This window comes from Exophiala viscosa (genome assembly GCF_022695815.1).
Source record: "Exophiala viscosa unplaced genomic scaffold EDD37scaffold_2, whole genome shotgun sequence".
NCBI classification, from domain to species: Eukaryota; Fungi; Ascomycota; class Eurotiomycetes; order Chaetothyriales; family Herpotrichiellaceae; genus Exophiala; species Exophiala viscosa.
Genome location: NW_026944354.1, coordinates 3,679,488 through 3,702,957, shown reverse-complemented (window position 1 = coordinate 3,702,957; position 23,470 = coordinate 3,679,488). Strand labels below are relative to the sequence as shown.

At 51.9% G+C, this 23,470-nt stretch overlaps 9 protein-coding genes across 9 annotated transcripts; 5 read left to right on the top strand and 4 right to left on the bottom strand.

Annotated features, from left to right (window-relative positions):
* Window positions 1–67: 67 nt before the first annotated feature.
* Window positions 68–2,809, bottom strand: EDD37DRAFT_647656 (uncharacterized protein; the record flags this gene model as incomplete). The annotated part of the gene is made up of 1 exon (XM_062817908.1): window positions 68–2,809. The coding sequence occupies one exon, from the start codon at window positions 2,807–2,809 to the stop codon at window positions 68–70; it is 2,742 nt and encodes a 913-aa protein (XP_062673883.1).
* A 1,893-nt stretch (window positions 2,810–4,702) lies between these two features.
* EDD37DRAFT_561163 (CoA-transferase family III domain-containing protein) lies at window positions 4,703–6,007 on the top strand (the record flags this gene model as incomplete). The annotated part of the gene is made up of 1 exon (XM_062813874.1): window positions 4,703–6,007. The coding sequence occupies one exon, from the start codon at window positions 4,703–4,705 to the stop codon at window positions 6,005–6,007; it is 1,305 nt and encodes a 434-aa protein (XP_062673882.1).
* Window positions 6,008–6,049: 42 nt separating this feature from the next.
* EDD37DRAFT_287974 (uncharacterized protein) lies at window positions 6,050–7,301 on the bottom strand. The gene has a single exon (XM_062811106.1). It carries the CDS (start codon window positions 7,142–7,144, stop codon window positions 6,092–6,094), a length of 1,053 nt encoding a protein of 350 aa, XP_062673881.1. The 5' UTR covers window positions 7,145–7,301; the 3' UTR covers window positions 6,050–6,091.
* Window positions 7,302–7,807: 506 nt separating this feature from the next.
* EDD37DRAFT_623959 (uncharacterized protein) lies at window positions 7,808–9,341 on the top strand. The gene is made up of 5 exons (XM_062816132.1): window positions 7,808–7,886; window positions 7,942–7,987; window positions 8,097–8,197; window positions 8,253–8,366; window positions 8,439–9,341. Exons 1-5 carry the CDS (start codon window positions 7,866–7,868, stop codon window positions 9,240–9,242), a joined length of 1,086 nt encoding a protein of 361 aa, XP_062673880.1. The 5' UTR covers window positions 7,808–7,865; the 3' UTR covers window positions 9,243–9,341.
* A 125-nt stretch (window positions 9,342–9,466) lies between these two features.
* Window positions 9,467–16,543, top strand: EDD37DRAFT_623954 (ataxia telangiectasia and Rad3, variant). The gene is made up of 3 exons (XM_062816131.1): window positions 9,467–10,064; window positions 10,109–10,398; window positions 10,456–16,543. The coding sequence occupies exons 1-3, from the start codon at window positions 9,497–9,499 to the stop codon at window positions 16,489–16,491; spliced, it is 6,894 nt and encodes a 2,297-aa protein (XP_062673879.1). The 5' UTR covers window positions 9,467–9,496; the 3' UTR covers window positions 16,492–16,543.
* EDD37DRAFT_663604 (replication fork protection component Swi3-domain-containing protein) lies at window positions 16,544–18,093 on the bottom strand. Its single transcript, XM_062819193.1, has 2 exons — window positions 17,773–18,093; window positions 16,544–17,721 (listed from the first exon to the last, which is right to left on the bottom strand). Exons 1-2 carry the CDS (start codon window positions 18,015–18,017, stop codon window positions 16,641–16,643), a joined length of 1,326 nt encoding a protein of 441 aa, XP_062673878.1. The 5' UTR covers window positions 18,018–18,093; the 3' UTR covers window positions 16,544–16,640.
* Window positions 18,094–18,300: 207 nt separating this feature from the next.
* On the top strand, window positions 18,301–19,105 carry EDD37DRAFT_606774 (NADH dehydrogenase; the record flags this gene model as incomplete). Its single annotated transcript, XM_062814922.1, has 5 exons — window positions 18,301–18,357; window positions 18,414–18,430; window positions 18,496–18,701; window positions 18,767–18,969; window positions 19,028–19,105. The coding sequence occupies 5 exons, from the start codon at window positions 18,301–18,303 to the stop codon at window positions 19,103–19,105; spliced, it is 561 nt and encodes a 186-aa protein (XP_062673877.1).
* Window positions 19,106–19,644: 539 nt separating this feature from the next.
* Window positions 19,645–20,487, top strand: EDD37DRAFT_647649 (uncharacterized protein; the record flags this gene model as incomplete). Its single annotated transcript, XM_062817907.1, has 2 exons — window positions 19,645–19,732; window positions 19,793–20,487. The coding sequence occupies 2 exons, from the start codon at window positions 19,645–19,647 to the stop codon at window positions 20,485–20,487; spliced, it is 783 nt and encodes a 260-aa protein (XP_062673876.1).
* A 1,147-nt stretch (window positions 20,488–21,634) lies between these two features.
* Window positions 21,635–22,832, bottom strand: EDD37DRAFT_606771 (uncharacterized protein; the record flags this gene model as incomplete). The annotated part of the gene is made up of 2 exons (XM_062814921.1): window positions 21,635–22,620; window positions 22,679–22,832. The coding sequence occupies 2 exons, from the start codon at window positions 22,830–22,832 to the stop codon at window positions 21,635–21,637; spliced, it is 1,140 nt and encodes a 379-aa protein (XP_062673875.1).
* Between the last annotated feature and the right edge of the window lie 638 nt (window positions 22,833–23,470).

Genomic DNA, 23,470 nt, shown 5'->3' with positions numbered 1-23,470 from the left:
CACTCCGTCCTCTGCGCAGAGGTGCATGTGCACCAGCGATTCGCTGTGAGTCTCGAAGGCGTACAGGTCATACACTCTCCACGACCAATCCAACACTCAACCCTGGCTTGTGCCCACTTCTCGCCTGTACCACGACAGGCGAATAAGCCTTCTTCTCCAGGATCTCCCACTTTCGCGCCTCCTTGGCCATCTTTTGATACGTCGAGTTTCGGTCGGGCTGCTCGCGCTTTGTCACTTTGACTTTGATTTTGTCTTTAGACTGGGATTTTGACGTGCTGCGTTGGTGTCGATGCCGTCGGCCACCCATGCCGCTGCCGACGATGAATCTGTTGTCTTCATCTACATTGTCGCTTCCCTCCGTGCCTTCTGTCCGGCGTGTCGGGACAACGACGCGGGCAGTTGCGACTGGTTTGCGGATCACCGATACCGTGCGGGCGACGGCGACTTCGGCGACGGAATTTGATACCGAATGGCCAGGGCCCGATCCTGGGCCTTGTTGGGACGGACTGTTGCTGGGCGGTGGCACGGTCTTCTCCAGGCCTTGGAGGGACGAGGAGGAGGGCAGGGTTGCGGAGCGTTCTTTCGAGAGGGCGACGCGCATTGATGGTGAACGTATTGGAGGTCTGACGTTGGTGTCGGTGTTTGAGCGCGTGGGTCGCGTAGGGATTATGCCTGTCTGTTCGATTTTGGTGACTGTATTTCTGGCTGCGTATCTGGACAGTGGGATGAATTTGGCGTCCTTTTTTGGAACTGGAGGAGGTTTGTCGTCGACGTCAGTGTCTGGAGCTGTCGAGGCTTGATGACGCAGAGTGAGAGCCCCCTGTGGGAGGGTTGGCGAATCGCCGATGGGGCGATCGACGAGTCTGATGGCAGAGACGTGAGGGAGGATCAGTGGTGGTGGGTGAGAGGTCGTAATGGTTGTGTCTGATTTGGGCGATAGGTCTTCTTTGACTTCGGGTACAGGAGAAGGTATCAGGTAGGTGATATCTTCGCGCGATCTACGGCGTGAACGAGATTGGAGGTGTTGTGAAGCGGCTGGCTGAGATGTTTGGTCGGTGGCATGATCCGCGATCGCCAAGGTAGGGATGACGAAGGGGAATGGAGGGATTGATTCTTCGCTCATTGTGGTGGGCGATGTGAGCCTTTCAACTGCGGCGATCGCTTCATCAAAGTAGGCCGTATTGACGGAGGTGTGTTTGGTGGTCGAACTGGTCGTTGTGGTGGGTGCCACCGAAATATGCCTGGTGGTAGATGCACCGTCTGGGGTGTTGACAGCGGCTGTAATTGTCGGTGACTGCTCACCTTTATCCGATTGAGGAGTTTCGACTTCTCGTAGGCGACTAGACGTAGCAGCCTTTTTGGATTTTGTACGGACTAGTTCTACTGCCGCTGAGTCTGGCCGGGTCATGACGAACTGGCCATCTTCTACCCCTTTGGAGTCTCGGAATGACTTGATATCGAAAAAGAATATGTCGTCTGCCGTGGTGGCAGATGAGACAGACGACCGCAAGGAATGGGCAGCGCTCCAAGGAGAGCGTCTATCGGTGGACGCAGTATGCTCCTCTGGACTGTTGAAAATCTGCTCCGATGGTTCCAACCGTGTGGGATTGAGAGGTTCAGGTCTTGCAAAGGAAAAGTAATTCTGCATAGGGGACAATGCGGCCGGTGAACTTGCTGTTCGCTTCAGCTGATAGCTCGGTCTTTCTGAAACAGGTGACCGTCCAATCGGTTTGACAGCAGCCGGTGAAGGGAAAAGGGAATATTTGCTTGCAGCTGGTGAACGAGTTGGGGTTGCCATACTCATCAGTTTCGGTGGCCTCAGTGGTGTAAGGTTCTCTGGGGTTGTTTTCGCCACCATATCTTCTCCATGACTGGTGTTTGGTCGACTATTATCGAACGACCTCAGACTGTCTAACGTTTTGCTCCGCCTGGCCAGAAGGGAGGAGGAACGTCTGGCGGCGGGTAGATTTTGGAACATGACACTGAACCGGTCCAGAGGTTGAGTAGGTATTTCCAGCTCCAGCTTCGGTACAGGCGGCCTCGTATAGAGCTCACTCCAGGTGCTAGCATCAGTGGCAGTTGATGGTCTTGAAACGAGATCCTGTTCGGGCCTTTGTCCAAGCTTTCCGACGGGGATTTTGTCCTTTGGGGGTCGAGGAGGCTCGCGCTGTGGAGGTTCAGCTTGAGAAAGTGGCTGTAGTCTGTGCTCTGCAAATGCATCATTCAGACTCGTCGGGCTCTTGTCCATGACTACCAATCCAGTCGGTAATCCCACCGTTGGACCCGATGGCACATCTTCTCGCTTGATGGCAATCTGGCGGGCCTTGAATAGCGTCCCTAGCTTCTTCTGCCATTTCTTTGAGTTCATTTGGAATGACCTTTCTGTGAAAAGCGCGCAATGTCGCAAGCCCGGGTCTTCCTCCAGATCGATGTGCTCTGCTGGTGGGATGCCAAAAGATGCGGGGGGATGACTCGGACTCCCGAAAGCGACACCGATCAAATTGTGGTCGGAGTTCAAGGCGACATTTTTGTTCTTCAAGGGCGAAGCTCTATGGTTGTCCGATGTCTGTGGTCTGTCCAAGGGGCCGTTAACAGGTGGCTTCCTCTTTCCAGTATGACCTCCAGATGTGGTAGGGCGTAGGTTGACTGATCTGGGAGAAATGAAGGTCTTGCCCGTCGCGCTGGGGATGGTAGATGTCGGGTCCGAAAAAGCAAAATCAAATCCTTTCTGTTTTGCTCTCGACTGCGGACTTGGATTGTTGTGTTGAGAAGGGTTCCTATGACCGACAGATAGCCACCTGGTGGGCATGATTTAGAAATCCGGACTTCTCACAACGATGATACCTATGGTAAATGAGTGACAGCAAGCGAAGGGTAATGACGAATGACGCGGGAAGTCAAGCTCGATAAAGCCTGGAAGGCTTCCGCAGGGTGAAACCGTCACAACGAGACATCGCTTAAGTCGAGGTGTCGAGGGGTTGAAGCTCCTCAGAATGGACAAAGTGGGAGTAGGACGTTAGAAGGATATTGACCCATCGATATCCGATGCAGGAAATGCAACAGATTTATCACCCGGATGCAACTGCATGGCAAGCGAAAGCGAAAAGTCGGGACTAGAGCCTCGAAAGCCATCGATAAGTGGGATCTGGCATGACACGCATGGGTAAGCTTCGAGGTTCTGCATACGAGATCCTGGTGACCATGCATTGTGGCCCAGACCGGCAGTCGAATAATGGACATTGTTACCATTGTAGGATTTGTAGCCGGCGAGCTGAATTTCTGTTGAACAAATGGGCGGATGGGGAAATCAAGGAAAACATTCCCAGGCTTGCTGAGACCAATCTTCGGACGTGGTCAGTCACAGAATGCGAGATGGAAACATCAAAGGATGTGAAGCAAGCGGGATATGGGGGAGAGGAGGTTGAGAACAGCCACTTACAGCCCTGGAAGATTGCCGGGGTCCCGCGACTGGCGTGCTTCATCTTGCTCTTAGCCTCTCGCGTGGCGGCCTGTCGCCTCTTTGACATGGGGTTTCGAAATCTTCCGAGAGGTGGATTTCTGCTCCTGTGGCGGACACGGCAGAGAAGCATAAGAAAAGCTTCTGGGAACCCAGGGAGGACAAAATATATCGAGTTCCTCCTTTTCGCATGCTCACTTCGAACTGCGGTTTCCTCACAAGCCAACAGATAAGGCCAATTGACGTTCTATGTCTGAAGGTGTCTTGCTATCACAGCGCCTTGTCGCAAATGGCTTGCTATGCTTACCCTGCAATCTCTTTATTCTGGTGGTTCTGGACAGGTTCGCTTGACCTCGGATGACCCCTGAAACAGTCCGTGCTCACATTTGCGCCACCAAATTCTGTGCAGGGATAGCAACAATAAATCTTGGACGAGGTTACTGACTGGCTGTTATTTTGATCCCTGCGGACGTTGAGCATTGCACAAGCGAGAAGACGTCAACAGACTCCCGGCTCTGATCTTCTTCGTAGCACTGTTTGCATGCGTGATTGGTTCGCTGGGCATTGCTGAAGCACGTTGATGATTTGAAGCTCACGGCGCCTTCGACAGAAATTTTGATTACCATGGGAAGTAACACGTGATAAGCTTTTGACATGTTCTGATGTTTGTTCTTTGCCATCGATCTTGAGCTTAATTTGCTGCATATTTTGACCGCGTTCCGCGTGTGCAACGGTTCCCGGGATATCGCGATTCATGGCAATGGCGCCTGGAGGAAGAGAAGGTGAACCCCAAATTCTGAGAAGCCTCGGTCGAGAGAAAATGTCAGGCTTATTTCTCCGCACCCGATGTCGGACAATACACGCCGACCTCAGAGGAGCAATATCAAGACACTTCTTTGCATTGGTAGGTGATGGTTGATATTTGCAAGTGCAGCTTGACCTGGCTCTGCGATCGCGCTCTGAGATACGTTCTCCGGACAGGGTGAGGGCGAAAAACGGTGAAGGTGCTCCGGCAAGCACTAGATCTGCGACAAACAGACGATCGACCGACTTTTAGCCCATTGAAACGGGACTCGATGAGTATCCTTGCGCCGTAGAATACGAAAGTTCGGCAAGTTGAGTACATAAAAGTTTGGAGACAGGGGAAGGGTCGAGGAAGATATGAAGGCCAGATCGCCTCTGGCAGGAGCGATGCTCCAACAGCCGGGCATGTCATTGAGGAGGCAGGCGCTCATCTTCTCCATGATGGCAGGCGTCCGAGACACACTAAGGACATCAATACCGACAACACGATCAGCACCCAGATCCAGATACCTGAGTACATCGACACCTTTTCAGTCCGACGACTTTAAGTACAATGCTCCATGCAACCGGCCTCTAAGCGGCATAACTATCGTGGCATTGGAGCAAGTCATCTCCATGCCACTTGCAACGCGCCACCTTGCAGAGCTGGGTGCCCGGGTGATAAAGATCGAACGGCCCGGCACAGGAGATTTCGTGCGGCACCACGACAGCCGCATCCGCGGCAAATTGTGCAGTCATTTTGCCTGGACGAACCGCAGCAAGGAATCCCTGGCGCTAGACATCAAGGACCCCCAGGACATGGATGTCTTGAAGACTCTGGTGTGTGAAAAGGCCGACGTTTTCGTACAGAATCTACGACCAGGCGACGCCGAGAAGATGGGCTTGGGCTACAAAGCGCTGAAGGATATGATGAATGAACGAAAGCCAGGTGAGAACAGAGGCGAAAAGCTCATTTACGCTTCCATTAGCGGGTATGGGTCTGACGGTCCGTACGCGCACAAGAAAGCCTATGACCTGCTCATCCAGGCTGAGGCAGGCGTGCTGAGCATTACCGGCACGGAAGGTGACAATGGCATGGCCAAAGTAGGCTGTTCGATCGCCGACACCGCAGCGGGTATGTATGCGTACAGCAACATCCTGGGTGCAATCATTCAGCGCCAAAACACAGGCAAGGGGTGCGAGTTGGATATTTCGATGCTTGAGTCATTGGTCGAGTGGATGGGCTTCCCCATGTACTATGCCCACGAGGGCCAGTCGGGACCGAAACGTGCCGGCGCAAGTCATGCGAGCATTTATCCTTACGGGCCGTTCTCCACAGGTGGGGGTGGAAAGGTCATGCTGGGAGTGCAGAACGAGCGCGAGTGGAAGACTCTGGCCACGCAGGTCTTGGACCGAGAGGATTTGACCGTAGATCCGAAATTCAGAAACACGGCGTCCAGGAGCGAGAATCGTGACGAGCTAGAGGCTCTCATCAGCGGGATCTTTGCGCAGTGGGATACGGATGAGGTTACCAGGCGGTTGGAAGACGCGGGCATTGCCAACGCCAAAGTCAACGACATGCATGGCGTTTGGGATCATCCGCAGCTCCAGGCCAGGCGGAGGTGGAGAGATGTCGACAGTGAGGTAGGTCCAATCAAGGCGTTGATTGCACCCGGAACGACTGCAGATGTCGAGGCGAGAATGGACAAGATTCCAGAGGTTGGCGAGCATAATGACAGCATTCTGAGGGAGTTGGGCTTTCAATAGACAAAAATGGCTTGAGATCATAGCCTGCGTATATGAATATAACGACTTCTCCTCAACATGGGCCTACGATGATCGGTAAAACGATCACAGTAGATTCACCTCCCATTTCTTATGAGGCTCGTCCATCTTGTCGTCAATTGCAACTGCGTAGAGGTGCAGCAACATCGTCGGTAGCGTGGACCTCCTATGGCACAATACAATGTGCTCGGCAAGTGCCTGGGGAGTTGTAAAGGCTCTGCGGTCGTGCAATAGATCGTAACCGAACGCGAAGCAGAAAATGCAACCGTACTTGAATCGCGGGGGTATCAATACATTGGAGTTTCGCCGTCTCCTATTAATTACCCTTGTTGTTGTTGTCCCTGGTGGCGGGAGGTATAGGTGAGAGCGCGCCAGGAATTTGCTTCGATACTGGATCGCGAGACCGTTATGTCGGCGGATTTCGTCGGTGTGGTGGATATTCGACGTATTACTGCTGGTGACATGATAGCGAACCCTGTAAGAGCACTCGGGACATTGCCAGGCCAGAAAGGCGCCCCCAGAAACCCTGAGTTTCCGGCGATTGTCTTCAGTCAATTCCCTTGTTTCCACGAAGGAGATTCGTCCTCTGTCAATTCCATTACTAATCTGCAACGCACCGTTACAGAAATTCCCCAGCTCATTTGGCCGCATGTCTTCCGCCCGGAGCCGACGAGGGTTACTCGGGCTGCGCCTTCCCAACTCCGCGATTTGAGACTTTTTGTAGGTCAGACCCTCCCAGATAGCTCTGAACGGGTCTTCGAGGTCCGGGTTGTAATGACTGGTGAAGATTCGTTCGATGCCGCGAACAGAGTTTTGCATCTGCTCCGCGACTTGGTTCAGGTAGTAGCCAGTAATGTCATCGGACTTGCCGATGATGTAGGGGAGCTTCTGATAGGACAACCTTGAGAGTGCTTGAAGTCGGTCTTGCAAAATGTGCAGCCTCGGATCATATTCGGAGACCGCGGTTGGTGTGAGATCTGGATAAATGTAGTAGTTGATCAGAGCATGTAGTCTTTGCCTGATGCGGGACACCAGTGAAAGGAGATCACGTATTGCTTGTTCGACCGTGATGGGCTCCGGAGGAGGGGGCAAATCGTTCGGGAGGACGAGTGCCGACATTGTCAATATTTGCGAGGTTTGTGATGCTGAATTACTGTCTTCAATTGTTCAGCCTTGAGCACGTAAGGCTCGATGGGCCGCAAAAATCGTGTGCGGATGGTTAGCGCTGTAGATCGGCCTGTAGGATCTGACACCTTATGTCCTGTGCATTTGGATGCAGCAAAGAAGATGGAGAAGATGCAAAGTGTTGCGGCATCGTGAAGAAACCTACCTGTTGATTAAATACCATTCGACACCAGTTGTGATGGAGGGTCACGAGGCGCAGACAACGGGGATGCCTCTCGCAATGTTTGGCACACTAGGCTGGACTCTGCTAGAACGGCATATGCAAGAGGTCAGAATGCCGCCGACCGGTTTGCGCAAAGGCCAAGGAGCAGCGCCCGCATATGCAAGCCTTTCGCACAGTGCATGCATGAGAAGAGGCATGTTGACGGACCGGTTCACGATGGTGGGCGTAGGTCAACGTGGGTCGGCATGGCTCCGCCACCTTGAGCAACAGGTTGAGATGTGAATGGCTGAGAAGGAGAAGCTGCATGGAGAGAACGAGGAGAATGCTGCAGGAAGGAAACGAGACGGCAGGAAGCCATTGGGAAGGTTCGCGCGTCATTTGAAGTCATTCAACGCTAAACTATTTTGGGCTTCAATATCAAAATTCCAAAATTCAGTATCGCCAAAGCATCGTCGCTGCGAGGTCATAATTGGTTATTGAGCATGGGTCAAGATGCCGACGGAACTGCAAGAAGTATGCGCTCTATTGCTGCAAGGCGTTTATTCACCTGCTGACGCATTATCAACAGCTTGTTGAATTTCTCCATCATGGAAATACTCAGATCAGACAAGTTGGTGAGTGACATCCTTCTCCTACCCGTGACTCATGAAAGACGAGCTACATCCTAGAATCAAAAGACACTGTGTTTGAGATAACAGGTACATGCTGACATGGCTCGACTAGCCTGTGAGCATTTGTTGGGACACTCTGAGGATCCGGCCATTTTCAAAAAGCCGCAACTCGTACCAGTTCAGGACTTGAAACTCCTCGTTAGAGACTATCCGGTGGGTACAAACCGGTCCATAATGGCGCATGAAGCTGACACGTCATCCCTTCAAGCCCATCGCGAAAAATGCTCTTACCATTCTTGTTAACATCAGTCATGATGCCGAGATCCTCGAAAATCTTGCGGCCGATGATGGATTCATCGAGATCCTGCTGAAAAAGATAACAGTATGTGGGTACACACACCCGATTGCCCTTGATGCTGCAGATCTCGGACTCCAAAGGCTGAACATAACGTAGGATCCCAAAGAGGCGGCCGCAGACGAAGTTGCCATGCTACTGTCGAATCTCGTCAAATCTGACCGCATGGAGAGCCTTATCACATTGAAACGAGCATCACCCGCAAAGGAAGTCTCTACATCTCAGTATGCACTTGACCAGCTGTTCGACTGCTTTGTAAAAGGTGCCGATGGTAGTCTTAACAAGAAAGCAAACTTCGATTACCTGGCATACCTTCTTGCGGACATCTCAAAACATGAAGCCGGCAGACAACATTTTTTGAGCAAGCGGGAATACGATGGTGTGGTGCCAATCAGCAAACTAACGGTCTTCACGGAGCACAAAAGCCACATCAGAAGAAGAGGCGTGGCGAGTACCATAAAAAATGTCGCCTTTGAGATCCGGAAACACCCACTGCTCCTGGCCGATGACACAGAAATCATCGATGGTTCTCCGGGTGTCAACATACTTCCATACATTCTACTTCCCCTGGCCGGCTCAGAAGAATATTCGGAAGAAGAATCAGCCAACATGCTGCCTGATCTGCAGCTATTACCGCCTGACAAAGCGAGAGAGAGTGACACTCGGATAGTGTTGACCCATTCGGAAACTCTCTTGCTTCTGAGTACGACGAGAGAAGGGCGGGAAAAGATGAGGAGTGCCGGTGTATACCCATTGATTCGCGAGACTCACATCCACGTGGACAACGATGAAGTGAGGGAAGCATGTGATCGGTGGGTTCAGCTTATCATGGGAGATGAAGAGGAAACGCCGAGGATAGAAGAAGTGGTTGACGATGACGAGAAGATCGAAGAGATATTCTGAATAGACCTATGCCTAATGAGTTGTTCAATACCCATTTTCGTAGCCGGTGAAGAGGTGATAGAATCCAGTAATTGTTCACCGGCGACACGTTTATCCGGCAGGACGTTTCCAAAGATTACGGTGAATCTTGCGAGGGTTTAGGCTGGTACGGTGAATCATTAATTATGACGCGCCCTCTGGTATCTTTCGAGTATTTGTTTCCGACGCGTCGTTGCAAATCTAGCATCATTCCACAGAATCGGCATGCAGACATCATGGCGCCAATGCTCGCTGGGCGAGAGACAAACGGCTTCCAGCCTCCGCCATCGTCGATGCTGGTCACTCATGTCGTTCACGGGAATGGCGTGCCAGACTTTGACCGAGACAGTTTCAATCAACTCTTAGCAGAAGCGCTTGGATCAGATGAGCAGGGCCAGTCCAACCTGGGTGCAGATGTTTCAGTCAATCACAAACTGATATGCATCATCTTTCAAGTAGGCATCGAGCGAGCCCTTGAGGAGAACCCATTCCAGACTGCAGCGGGTGCAGGTAAGGCTGTTTCTCAACTTAAAACCTGTCTCGAGGTCCTTCAACTCGCCATTGAAAGATCGCCTCAAGTTCTTTTCGTGAAGTCAGACTCACAAGGCAGTGATGTGCCCGGGAACTGCGCCTTGTACACCTGGCTCATTCCACGACTTGTACCGTTGCTTGCAGGGTCTCACAATGCCGGTATACATGACTCCGTGCTGGCGGTCTTCAACGCTATGCTGGAGACGGATCGAAAATGTGTGACGGCTAGTCCATGCCTTGCAATACTCGAGTATATGAGGGCGACAGCCTCTGGTAAATCCCCCAAATCGACACTTGTTCCGTGCTGACATTCCCAGCGTTCATAGCCATTACCCCTACCCTGCCCAGTTACGAAAATGCAAAATCCATTACCATCAATGCCGACGATTTCTCCACGAGACTTTCGGCGGTCGAACTACGCGGTCATGTCAACATACCGAGCCTGGTCTTCGAGTCTATTCATCACCTGCTGATGGCAATAGTCCGCATACTAAAGACTATCTCCAAGCATTCGGAGTCTGCACAAACCAAAGTCCAATTCTGGAAATTACTTGTTCGATTCCGCGATTATGTCGAGTATCACGACTCACCCGTTGATAAACCCGAGGTATGCTCAACGAGGACGCTGCAGATGGTAACCGTCAAAACTAACCGGCTCTCCCAGGAACTTAGTCACGAAATTCGCGCACTCAGCATCAGACCTATTTCGAAATCGTTCTCCCCTAGCGTACCCTTGGTGGAAACGTGGCCAGGCACCGATCGTGCCCGCAAACGTCCGCGACTGTCCACTGAACATGAATCTGAACCCTCAGACGAAACCTTTCACCACAAAGTCTGCCGCAGAGTAACGTTGGAGCTGACAGGGCGGGCTGTTTCCGACCTCGACGGCCTTAGCAAAACATCCTCTGGACACTTTCAGCGACTGTCCGAGGACAAGCAATGTGCTGCCCTGGAACTGCTAGGCACGGCTGCGTGTCAGCTCGCGCGAGGACCAGGATCGGCACAATGCAGGACCTGTGACAACGACATTTCCTCTATCACTGTTCCCGGCGAAGCCGACCAGAAATTGAGCGAAGAACTGCTCAAGACACTGCTGAACCTCACACAAAGCATAACACGTCAGTCGAAGGCAAGAGTCGTGGCCATGTCCGTCCTGCGATGCATCGTTATGCATGGCAGCTCCAGCAGTGATCTGAAACTATCCCAGACACCTGCTGGTGAGTGGTGCTTACAATCTCTAAAGAGCTCATCGAGGGATCTCCGTGTCGCGGCAGCCCGGACTCTACAGGCGTTCATCCTGAGGAGAAAGAACATCGACGTCTCTCTTACTCGAGAGAACAGAATGACCGCTCTTGAGGTCATGCAGACTCTTTGGCAGAAAAGCGATGCCAGTATCCAGGAAACCTTGGTCTTGGCCCTCACTGGCATGGCTCCAGTGGTCGACGATGATGAAGAATTGAATATCATTCTGGTCAGACTTGTGGAGTATCTTGGCCACAATAATCCGCACATTGTCGGCGTCGTCTACGCAGAGATCCAGCGGGTTGCACAGTGCTTGCAAGTCTCGGTCTGGCTACTGTTTCGTCCATTCTGGCGAACATTAGGGGTTGTCTTTGCTAAATCGCTGACCACCCGACCCAACTTGGCTCAACAAATGTGCGATCTCTTAGGCATGGATATAAACGGGTTGATGGGACACGCGGCGGAATATGCGCTTCCTTACCTGGTCTTGCAGAAAGACCACGCCACCATCGGACGTTTCGCGGCGGCAAACGGCCCCTCCACCACGCCCTTCGAGCTCTGTACACAAAGACAAAACCTCATCGCCATACTATCATTCCTGCTGATTCAGCCGTTTGCAGATGCAGAACATTCAATTACTGCTATCCTCTCCGATATCTCTGCAGAGTTTGCCAAGACCGACCTTGCAGATTGGGTGGCACTGGATTCTATTCAAATTGCCTGCGAGCTGCTGAAAGCCATCGGAGATGGTGGTCAAGGAAAGTCCTCGAGGATCTACCAGGCATTGCAGCTTCTTGCCCAACTGATCGCTCGTCAACGTGGACAATCCTCGGGCTCTCGACGGAGTGATGGTATTGGCCTTTTTCTCGAGAATAATGTTCTCGCGATTGTTACGCATTTTACTGTCCTTCTGAACGACCTCGAAGCGAAAGAATCCAAGGTTGAGAAGCGCAGATGCCTCGCTGCTTTGGGCGAAGTGGTCAAGCTTGGAAAGAGCCGTGTTGTCCGCGCACTGCCACAAATATGTGCTTGCTTGAAGTCTGGGCTCGATGAAATGGATTTGTGCGATGCCGCCTTCTTGTCGTGGGTCGCCATGATCAAGTCCCTCAAGCGAGAAGATTTCGAATCGCTTGTTGACCAGACTCTTGCAATCATTGTCAATAGGTGGGACATCCTAAACAGCTCCTCGCAGCAAGAGGCATATGACCTTGTCGGCTACCTGCTCAAGAACCACACCGATCTCGTTAGAGATCATTACAGTACGATGCCCTCATTGGCCTCCATTCCTCTCTTGTCTAAATATGAGGCCGATCTTGTCACCTTGAAACGTCAGATGGATGAACGACATCAATTGATAGCATTTGTGCACAGATTGCAGGATGAGAACCTGTCTGTGGTGCAACGGGCACTCGATGAGCTGGTGCCGCTCTTGAGCCAGAAGCAAGACTTGCTGCAGCGTTCCATACTACGTGAGCAACCTGATGAGTTTGTTGCTGAGCTGACCCGTGGTCTACTGGACTGCTGCGTCAAGTTCAACTCCTCAAACGATATCACACGGCAGTGTGGCCAATGTCTGGGACGCATTGGTTGCTTGGACTCCAGCAAGATTGAGAATGTGGTGAACCGCAAGTCTATGATAGTCCTGGCCAATTTTGGAAAGGCCGACGAGGTCATCGAATGGATATTCTTCTTTCTTCAACACGTCCTTGTCAAAGCTTTCTTGTCTGCACCGACCACAAGAGCACAAGGGTTTCTTGGCTGGGCGATGCAGGAATACCTCAAGTCCTGCGAACAGGAAAGTCCTACGAGATCAAGCTCCGGAAATCTGGCCTCTCGATTATGGGAGAAGTTGCCCGAGTCTGTTCAAAACACCTTGACTCCCTTCTTGAGCTCCAAATACTTGGTGCAGGAGGTTCGGGCACCGGAGAAAAGCCAGTATCCTCTATTTCATCCAGGCATGCGACATCGAGATTGGTTGCGAACCATCGCGTTGGACTTCCTACATCGAGGGTCGGGAGAGAACGTTGACCTCGTCTTTGGCATCGCTTGCCGCATCATACCCGGCCAAGACACTTCGATACCTGCTTTCCTTCTGCCCTATGCGGTCGTGAACCTCATTGTCAGTGGGGTTGAGCAGAACAGCCACGACATCGTGGCCGAAATTACATCAATCCTTAGCCAGTCCCTTGATGGTCAAGAACGCCGTATTCAGGATGACATCAAGCTGTGCAGTCAGACAGTCTTCGAGATTCTTGATTACATGTCGAGCTGGCAGCAGCATAAACGAAAGCAATACAATATTGGACTGGCAAAATCGGACCGTGGCCAAATTGACCTCCTGTTAGGAAATGCCGCAGAACAGATCCGCAGTATTGACCAGGTCTTGGAACGTATTCCTGCAGATATTATGGCTCGGAGGGCCCTTGAGTGCAAGTCTTATGCTCGAGCTCTGTTCCACTGGGAACAACACATCCGTGAGGTCAAGACAGGCGACAACCAAGCCCAGCTGCAGAGATTGCAGGACATATACGCTCAGATCGATGAGCCAGACGGCATTGAGGGAATCTCCTCCCGCATGCATGTTCTTGATATCGAGCAGCAGGTCCTTGAACACAAAAAGGCTGGACGATGGGCGGCAGCGCAAAGTTGGTACGAAATGCAGCTTGTAGCCAAGCCGGACGATCACGATGTCCAGAAGAACCTGATGGATTGTTTGTCAGAGTCCGGACAGTACGATGTCCTACTCCAGCATTTCGACGCCATCAGAAGTCAGGAGAAGACAACTCCATTGTTGCTTGCTCCTCACGCTATGGAGGCTGCCTGGGCGACTGCCCAATGGCCACGACTGTCGAACTACGTTCAGAAGTGCGGCGTACATGACTTTGCCTCCCATTTGGCAGATATCATGGTGACTGTCGATAACAAGGACGAAGCAAAAGCTCTGAAGCTGGTGAATGAACTATATGCCAACACAGCGGCAGAACTCACACCAAATGCTGTAGCCTCGTTTCAAGCCGGTCATGACATTATGCTCAAGCTACATGTGCTGAGTGATGTCCAGCTCATAACGGCAAGTTCATCAGATGATCGTCTGTCGGTCCTCGACAACCTTCGAGCTCGGCTCAATATTCTTGGCTCAAATGTTGCAGACAAACAATATCTACTCAGAGTACAGCGCGCAATGATGTCTCTGCGTTCAGCAACTTTCACGTCTGATGACGTTGCAGCTTCCTGGCTTTCAACTGCTCGGCTGGCCCGGAAAGCTCGAGCTAGTAACCAGGCTTTCGATGCGGTCTTGAGAGCGTCAGCCTTGGGCGACAAGTCTGCGGCGATTGAGCAAGCGAAGCTCATGTGGGTTGACGGCGACCACAGAAAAGCAATTCGGATGTTGGAAGGCGCCATTGAGTCAGGTGCATTTTCCGGATATGGCTATGTTATCGAGAACGGCTCGGTCACTCAACGACCTCAAAATGAGATCATGTCGAAAGCATACGTACTACTTGGCAAGTGGCTCGATCAAGCCGGGCAGACTCAGTCAGATGTGATCAGAAATACCTTCAAAAAAGCCACTGAACAACACAGCAAGTTAGAAAGAGCCCATTATCATCTCGGCCGCTTCTACAACAGAATTCTAGACTCGGAGAGAGCAATGCCTCCAGGCAAAGAAACCCAACCTTTCCTCACCGGAGAGACTGCTCAACTCGTCATTGAGAACTACCTCCGATCACTTGTCGTCGGCAGCAAATACGTGTCTCAGACGCTACCGAAGGTACTGACTCTCTGGCTGGAATTGATCGATGGTGAATTGCCACAAGATCCCCGGCGTGGGAATGCTCAGTTTCATGCCCACAATGCGGCACAACGAAAACGTGTGATTGAGCGCACGAACAATCACATCAAGAAATACACTGGTCTCATACAGCCAGTTCTTCTCTACACAATCTTGCCACAAGTGGTCGCACGGATTTGCCATGGAAACAAAATCGTGTCGGAGCTTCTAGGTGCTATCGTTGTCAAGGTGGTGAGAGCTTTCCCTCAACAAGCATACTGGACACTCCTGGCTGTGATCGAATCTCAACAAAAAGACCGCGCCGTCAAAGGTCTTGGGCTAATCACCAAAATTTGTGTTGATAAGGACAAGGACAAAGGAAAGGACGGCACGCCGAAAGGACCGTCGGCGAGCGAGCTACGAAACATGTTCAACAGCGGGCAGAAGTTCGTCAAAGAACTACTTCGCGTATCCGAGTATCCGATCGAGGGCAAAGTGTCGAAGATCAGCCTGTCTCGCGAGCTGGGATTCAACCACAAGATCGCGCCGTCAAAGCTGGTGGTGCCGATCCAGGCGTGCCTGATACCCAGCATGCCAACCAACTTCGAAGCGAAGGCATTGCAAGCATTCCGACCCTTTGCCAAAGAACCGGTCACAATCTCAGCGTTTGCCGATGAGGCTCTCGTTCTTTCATCCTTGCAGAAACCGCGAAAACTCACCATCCGGGGCTCAGATGGCATCCTTTACAACGTTCTGGCCAAACCCAAGGACGACCTGCGCAAGGACCAACGTCTCATGGAATTCAATACCATGATCAACCGATCTCTGAAACGCGATGTTGACGCAGCTAAACGCCGCCTGTACATTCGGACATATGCGGTGATCCCACTGAACGAGGAATGCGGTCTGATCGAATGGGTCGACAACCTCAAGACCTTCCGCGACATCATTCTCAAGCTGTACAAGGACAAATCCATCCAGCCCAATTACATTGAGATCCGCAATTTGTTGGACGAGTGCTGCTCGGGTGACCCAGAAAAAGTCAAGATCTTCCCAACTCGTGTCCTGACGAAATTTCCCGCCGTCTTCCACGAGTGGTTCGTCGAGAGTTTCCCCGATCCAAGTGCGTGGTTTGACGCGCGATTGCGCTACACGCGTTCCACAGCCGTCATGTCCATTGTCGGACACGTTCTGGGTCTAGGCGACCGACACGGCGAGAACATCTTGTTCGAGGAGGACAACGGTGGTGTCATGCACGTTGATTTCAATTGTCTCTTTGACAAGGGTCTGACCTTCGAAAAGCCGGAGATGGTGCCCTTCCGGCTCACGCACAATATGGTCGACGCGATGGGGGCGTACGAGTATGAGGGCCCATTCCGACGGTGCTGCGAAATCACGTTGCGGTTATTGCGGAGTAATGAGGATGCGCTGATGACGATTTTGGAGACGTTCTTGCATGATCCGACGACCGACTTTATCAATGTCGCGGGGCGGAAGAAGAAGAGCGTTAATGGCGTGCCGAACACACCGGTGGAAGTGCTGGATGGGGTCAGAGGGAAGGTTAGAGGGATGTTGCCTGGGGAGAGTGTGCCGTTGAGTGTGGGTGGGTATGTTGAGGAGATGATTAAGCGGGCTACGGATCAGGCGAATTTGTGTAGGATGTATATTGGGTGGTGTGCTTTCTTCTGATGAGGAGAATGAACATGAGGATGATACAATTGAAAAGCATGAGCAAATTAATCCTGAGGATTTTCTCGAATTGTGATCGTGATCGCTAAGCGCTTACTGTATGGTTGAAAAGATGCAAGATGGGAGAATGTATTCATGCCTTCTCGTCTTCACTCATCCTGCACAGGTGAAGATGAGAACATGTCGCCTGCTTCCAAATCCGCTTCGCCGTCGCCACCTGCATTCTCGCGCGGGTGCTCATGGCTTTCAGGTTCCAAAGCCTGCTCGGCTGCATCGTTGGGTTCGCTAGCGACATGAGCCTCTGCATTCCTCGTCCCTGCGTGTGTGGACGATGCATGTGCGGGGAGAGCTTCGCTGGAGGATTGAGGCCGAGAGCTTGCGTGTGTGGCTTCATAGTCGGCGAGGACCACGTCAAGGCCGTCGTCGGTGTCATCATCAGGGATCAAGTCGTTGTCTTCGTCCTCTGGAGACGTGTGCGGCGGATTGTTAGACTTGGGCTGTGTCATGCTGGAGTTTGCGCGGGAGTCCTGTTCTGCGAGAAGAGCATCGAGATCATCCATATCTTCAATGTCGTCCTCCTCGTCGAACGGTGAACGTTGGGCTTTGGCACCAGAATTTTGTGCTGAAGGTGACGGCGGGTTCTTGCGAGTCTCTTGCTCTGCTAGTAGCGCGTCGAGATCGTCCTCACCCTCCGAGTCCAGGTCCATTGCTGGTTTCGAGGCGGGTTGCGGAGCCCTAACGGCGCTGTCTTGCTCGGCGAGCAGCGCGTCGAGTTCGTCGTCTTCTGGCAGGACGTCTTCGTTCGCTGCAAGCTTGTTGCTTCCACGCGTATCGGGTACGAATAGAGAATCGTCTTCTTCGGCGGGCTGGACTGTGTTCGTCGCGTCTCTAGAGGCATGTGTGTCGCCGGCGTACAGATCGTCAATTTCTTTCTCTTTCTCTTCCTCTTTCCTCCTCAGCCGTTCCTGGAGATATCCTGGCTTTCCTTCGTCGATCCATTCTTTCCTCATGACCTGCATACGTTTGCTGTGTCCGACCTTCTCGACAAGCTGTAGTCCGTCTGCAAACTTTGCTCGTGGATATAAATTGTCCAGCCATAGTTGGTAGTAGTTCAGAAGTTTAGCGACGTCGTTGAATTCATGCCCTTTGCCCTTTAGGCGCAGTTTCTTGGAGATATTTCCAGATCGTACGAGAGCACGTAGTTTGGGTACGCCTGGTGCAGAGAGCAGTCTAGCTTGTTGTTAGATGTACTGGTCGATCTGCAGTGTATGGAACGCTTACCTTGCTTCGTCGAGTTTGGCAATGGGCTTCCGTTTCTTAGTGATCTTGACTTCCTCGTCCAAGCCGAGGTCTGCGCCGGGATTTTCAACATCTTCAGCTTTGCGTTTCGTGGGTCGAGGGCTCAGGGTCGTTTTGCTGTCACGGGCATTGCGGGCTTTCTTGTCCTTGAAGGGGTCTTCGTCATCTGATGAACCGAAGTCGAACAGTTCGTCCACAGTAGACGACGTTATCGGGTCTGCTGCCATGATTGATTTGAGTCAAGCGCTGTAGCAGGTTCAGGCGCTACGAGATTGTGGTATCTGATATCTGATATCTTGAAGACGCGTCTTGGTGGAATGAGACGCGTCGGAGGTTTGTTAATTGAATAATGCCGACTGGCTACGTCACTCTCCAGCACCAGATACGCTAGTCCCAAAGGAAGCAAGCGTAGAAACTGCGCTTGGCACTTGAAGCTCCGCATGAACTTCAGGTCTTTGATGTTGCGTGCCAGTCGTTGTCGTCGTTGAATGTCGCATTTGCAGCCAAGCCATGGCGGACGAAACAAGAGTGTTCATTCCGCCCAAGCGGATAAACACAGACTATCCGGTAAGTCGACGCATTGTCGCAGAGAAGAAGGAGACTGACCAGGCGGCTTTGTACAGGTTATTGACACTGACCCGTATGTACTTCCTCGATCGACCGTCGCGATTTCACGAACAGCTTGCTGATAATCACCTTGTCCAGACACTGGCGACGAGCCTACGGATATGCAAGACCCGAAGATTGGACATATGGCGCCGGCATGGCTGCAATTGGACCTGCATTCATGCTTGTGACCGAACGATATGCACCCTCATTCTCCGGCAAAGGCGCCTTCGGACCTGTATTCCGACTGAGCTGCGCCGTTGGACTTTTGGCTGGTGCTGGGTTGGTATATCAGAGGAGTTGCCGTACGTCCAAACCCTGGGAAAGAAATGGTGTCTGGACATAGGACTAACATGATGGTCGCTCACAGTAAGGTTTTACGGCTGGACAGAAAATGACCGAGAGGTCAAAATGGACATGAGGGAGATGGTAGACAAAGTGAAGAAGGGAGAGCCTTTGTACGGCAAGACCGGACTCACAACGTACATGCAAGGTGTTGCTACGCGAAACAGCCGGTTCAGTGCCCTGATGGCCAACGTTGTGCCGTGGGCCAACTTTGTGAACCATGACCAGGTAAGTCGAGGTCAGGTCTGCACGTTGAAGGGAACAAAGCTGATGTTTGATGATACAGCACGGTGTGGACACTGCGAAGTATTACCAACAGGCCGAAAGGGAGTTGGAAGCAGACAAAGTATCAGGTGGTCGGTGAAAGTGAACACACTCTCTGATCGATTTCAGAAAGCGACGACACGCGATTGAGAAAGCACAAGTGTTGCTGTGCTTCTCCTGGTTGTACATACAGCATGGAAAAGAGGAGTCATTCAGGTTGATATGCACGTGATCTTTGGCAAGGTCTTCACAGCCTCGAGTTCCTCAGTCCAGTTTATCCCCCTGCACGTTTTTCATTGTCAATGATGCTCAGGCCAGGATGTTTCGCAGTGAGGAGTCTATCATCTTACTCTTGCTCACAACGGTTCCATGCATGAGTGGGGCGCCCTGGGAACAAAGAACCTTCTCACCGTCTCGCGTCTTTCAACGCACTTCCATCTAACCAACACGGACGACTAAGCAACGACCTATCGACGACTAAGCGACGCGATACTTGCTCGTCGCCGAGACTATTGCCAAGGAGCAGCCCACGAATTTCTGCTCACTTTCATTCAGACTGAATCCTGGTTCTTCCTGCATCTTTCGTCCGCTGCTATCACTCCTTTCATACACAGTTCGTCCTGACTAATCCTTGCAAACATGAGAGCAGAAATCAGAGCAGTCACTACAAGCAAGACCAAGTATGCGGCCATCGACCCAGACTACCGCTCCGAGTTCTGGAATGACAGTACGTTTTCATTCCAACAGTGCGATTTCGAACTCGACTAACACAGGATTTGTACCGCAGAAACCGAAGCCAGCGAGGTCTTCTTCAACCCATCCATAACCACCGGTCAAGGTACACGCCAGCTCATCGCTATCGCCGAGAAAGGTCTCGCAGAGTTCTCACAGACTCTCGGAATCGCGTCTCGCAACGTCACCTCGCTCCACAAGGGCGTCCTGCAAGCCAAGATCAATGCCTACAATCACAATGCCGAGGCAGCACGCGAGGGTATTACCGACAACCTAGTCGACGTGGACAAAGCTGGAAGAGCCTTCGTGGGTCAAATCGAGTGCGAGCGCAAGTGTGGCGCGCTGGCAGCTCATCTTGTCCAGAAGTTCGAGCAGTTGCAGAAGATCGCGATGACTGTTCTAGCGGAGCAGACGGCTCATGGAGATATGGTGATGAAGAAGGTGGACTCGCTCAAGAAGGTGACTATCGGTATCAAGTGCGTCGACAACGTCTGGCCAGAGATCATTCTTGGTATCCAACAGTTGAAGCACATGACGGACGCTGCGGACGCGCACAGAAACACTCTCATGCCTTCTCTTGGTGGTACGGGAATGAAGCTGATCGAGATGGAGGTCGAGAAGTCCGTCGGAGGAGGGGATGAAGACGATGATGCCACTGTCGCTGGTGATGAGGACGATGATGCCGAGAAGCCGCGTGTGTTCTACATCGTCGACGCCGAGGAAGCGCCTGAAGCTGAAGCAGAGGCTTGAGATTTGAAGCATGAAGAACTTGCCCGGAAGACGTCTTGGAGTATGGCGCACATGGCTTAGCTAGTGGATGTGATGCAGTCATCATCACGGACTGCTACATACGAATCCAATGAGGTTGAATAACTTGTCTTTCGTTTAGTTTGTGGTAAAGCGGAACGCGGATGTCCCCGACGAACCCCCCAGCAATATCGTGGGCCTTCTCGCCCTGGCTTCACGTTGCCAGACCTTTCTGTCCTTCTTGTCGTCCAGGCGGATCATCTTGGACGACGTCTTTGCAACGTCATTGGTGCGGTCGTTCGCCTGGTAGAAACGACGCTCCACCTGCTCGTTGAAATTGACGCGCTTCTTGCGCCTGTTCGCATCCCCGGTGCCGTTGTTGGCGCTGTTGGAAAGGGCAGACTTCAAAGGCGTATTGACTTTGGTATTTCGTTGAGTATGACTGGTGCCACGAACTGTCCACGCTATAGACGAGAAGATCGCCCGACCCAAATCTGACATGTCGTCGTTGTCGTCTTGAGACGGAGAGGCCGCCCGAAACTTCGACGGTCTTGCTGATGTTGACGACTCTGCCCCAAAAGCATCGTTGTGTGAACGCTTCTTGTCATCGGCGTCGTCATCGTCAAGACTTAGTCTTCGTACGCCAGTGTTGATGGGTTGCATCTCGATGCCGTCCACATCAATAGGTTCGGACCTTGAGTTTACCATGATGGGCGTTGGGAGTATGCCGGGTATCGTATATGGAGAACAATGGTGGCGGTGGAGGTCGTCAGGGAGGCAGATCGCTTGTGGAGGTACGATGAGAATGGGGAGAGTGTCAACTGCAGTTTGCAAGAGGAAGGGGCTTATATACCGAGGAGGATGCCAGAGGCTTCGATCAGGTCCTCATTGTAGGTCCTCAGGAACCGACCTTTTGCTTTGGTCACCGTTAGCAAAACCGGCCCCGAACCATGGAACACATTCTGCGCCCATCTTGGCGTTTATGTCTGGGTGGTTATGACTGAAGGTGCATAGCTTGCCTGTTATGATATCTTTCTAGCCTGCATGATTTCGCTGCTGAAGGTGGAATGATAGGCTTCTTCTACCAAAGACTGCTGTGGACTTGCAGTATGTGCCTTGGCACCGTTGTGACCGTTGCCCCTTTTTCCTCTCAAGTACCTTGGCAGGTTGCCAAAGGACTTGACTTCCTCACGAACGACCGCAAAGGATGTTGTCGGCCAAAGCTCCATCTTGCTTCGGCACACGCTGCTAAGCCTATGTTGTGATCCTGTTCTTCGTCGATGTTCTTCCCTCCGTCAGCCTGTGCATCTTGCTTGGCCTGCCGTCCGACATCCTCTAGAAACGTCTTGTACTCGTTTATCGCTTTGATGACCTTGTCGAATTGCCAGCCCTGGGCACAGCTGCTCCAAACTTTGTATTCCCGGACCGGCTTCGGTGACACACTGCCTGTGGTTATGCCGTCAGCAACGTCATCAGCGCTGTCTTCCGTCTCAGCGTAGAAATCCCTCCACCGTTTACTCCTCATTGGAAAGATCTCCTGAATGTGCTTAATAGCAGTCTGGCTCAAACTCCGCATCCTCTCGATGTGTTTGAAGATTCCGGCATACTTTCGCTCGAATTCCGCCATGATGTCGTAGACCTCGCGCATGGCCTGGAGGTACACCTCTGCAACTGGCCGGTGGCGGGGAACCGAAGAGTCCAGACTCGATTCTGACGCCAGTTCATTGCTGTTAGGGCAGATCGTCGGTTGAGGCGCATCATCCTTACTCTTCATAGACCCTGATGATCTCCTTGAAGCCTCCTCATAGGCAAAATGGATGACACAAGAACAATATGTTCTGGCTCTGGCCTTCTTCAAGCCATGTTCACGGCACTTGATGTTCTCCTTGAGTTTCTGCACCTTTTTGCGCCAGGCCTTACTCCCGGTGCCATCGTCCCCAACGTTTGACATTCCAAAAGAAACCTTTCCGCTATCTTTGGGAGCGGCTTCTTTGTCGAAAAAGCAGACTTCACTGACTTCAGCGAAGCGAACAGATGTCTGCCTTTGAAAAGATTTCAGCTGATCACTAGGCCCTTTCCCGAGATTTTTGTTGGAGATAGTGTTGGGAATACCGCAGTGGCTTTGGGGTCGGCTTGCTTTCCGTCTGGTCACAGACAAGTCCGAGGTCTTGATGAGCAGTCTTGGGCATCATACCAGTGGCCATCTTGGCTACGATTTGCAAGATTGCGGACGACGTGACTTGTGCATCGTACATGTTTTGAGCACGTTCCATTCGTGAAATGTAATCGTTGAGGGCTGGCGTGTAGCCATATCTGACGGCCATCATCTTCGAGTGTTGCATTTCCATCTTTGTCTCCTACGAATATGCCAAAGTAGGGACAAAAGCTGTGTATGTTATTTCGGTGCAAATGTGCAGAGGATTCTGTAGCGGCATGAATGGGAAGATATGTGAGTAGTGAATTTCTGTTCATCTTCATGGTTCTTTAGGCTCGCGAGGTCCTCGCCCATTCCTGGAGTAAGTGAGGACCTGGTTTGGAACCAGCACGTGGATCTGCCCGTTTGCGAGCTTTTAAGGTGGCAATGTCTCGACTTCGATCGAGACAGGCTAACATAAGAGATAGGGACCGCCATGTCAAATCAAAGCCGATCGACTATCGCAGTTATCACTGTTGACGTCGATGGACTCGTCCTGTAGCACATTCTCGCATGGTTTCATGTGCGAAAGTTGCCTCAGGCAGATATCTTGGTCTACCCTTCGCGGTCACGTCTAGCTCCACTGGTTCCATGTTATTGCAGCATGCAATCGTTCGGTACTGAGCCTTCAGCGACCGAAGCTGCAAATGCGCAGAGGCTGGATGGAGTGCCAGATGGTGCACATACCATATACAACCCATCATGTGGTTTGGTAGAGGTGTTGTTGGTGACCAGTTTTTTTGGTCTGTGAGCTCCCGTGGTCTGGTTGTAGAAGAGGAGAGGAAGACTTCA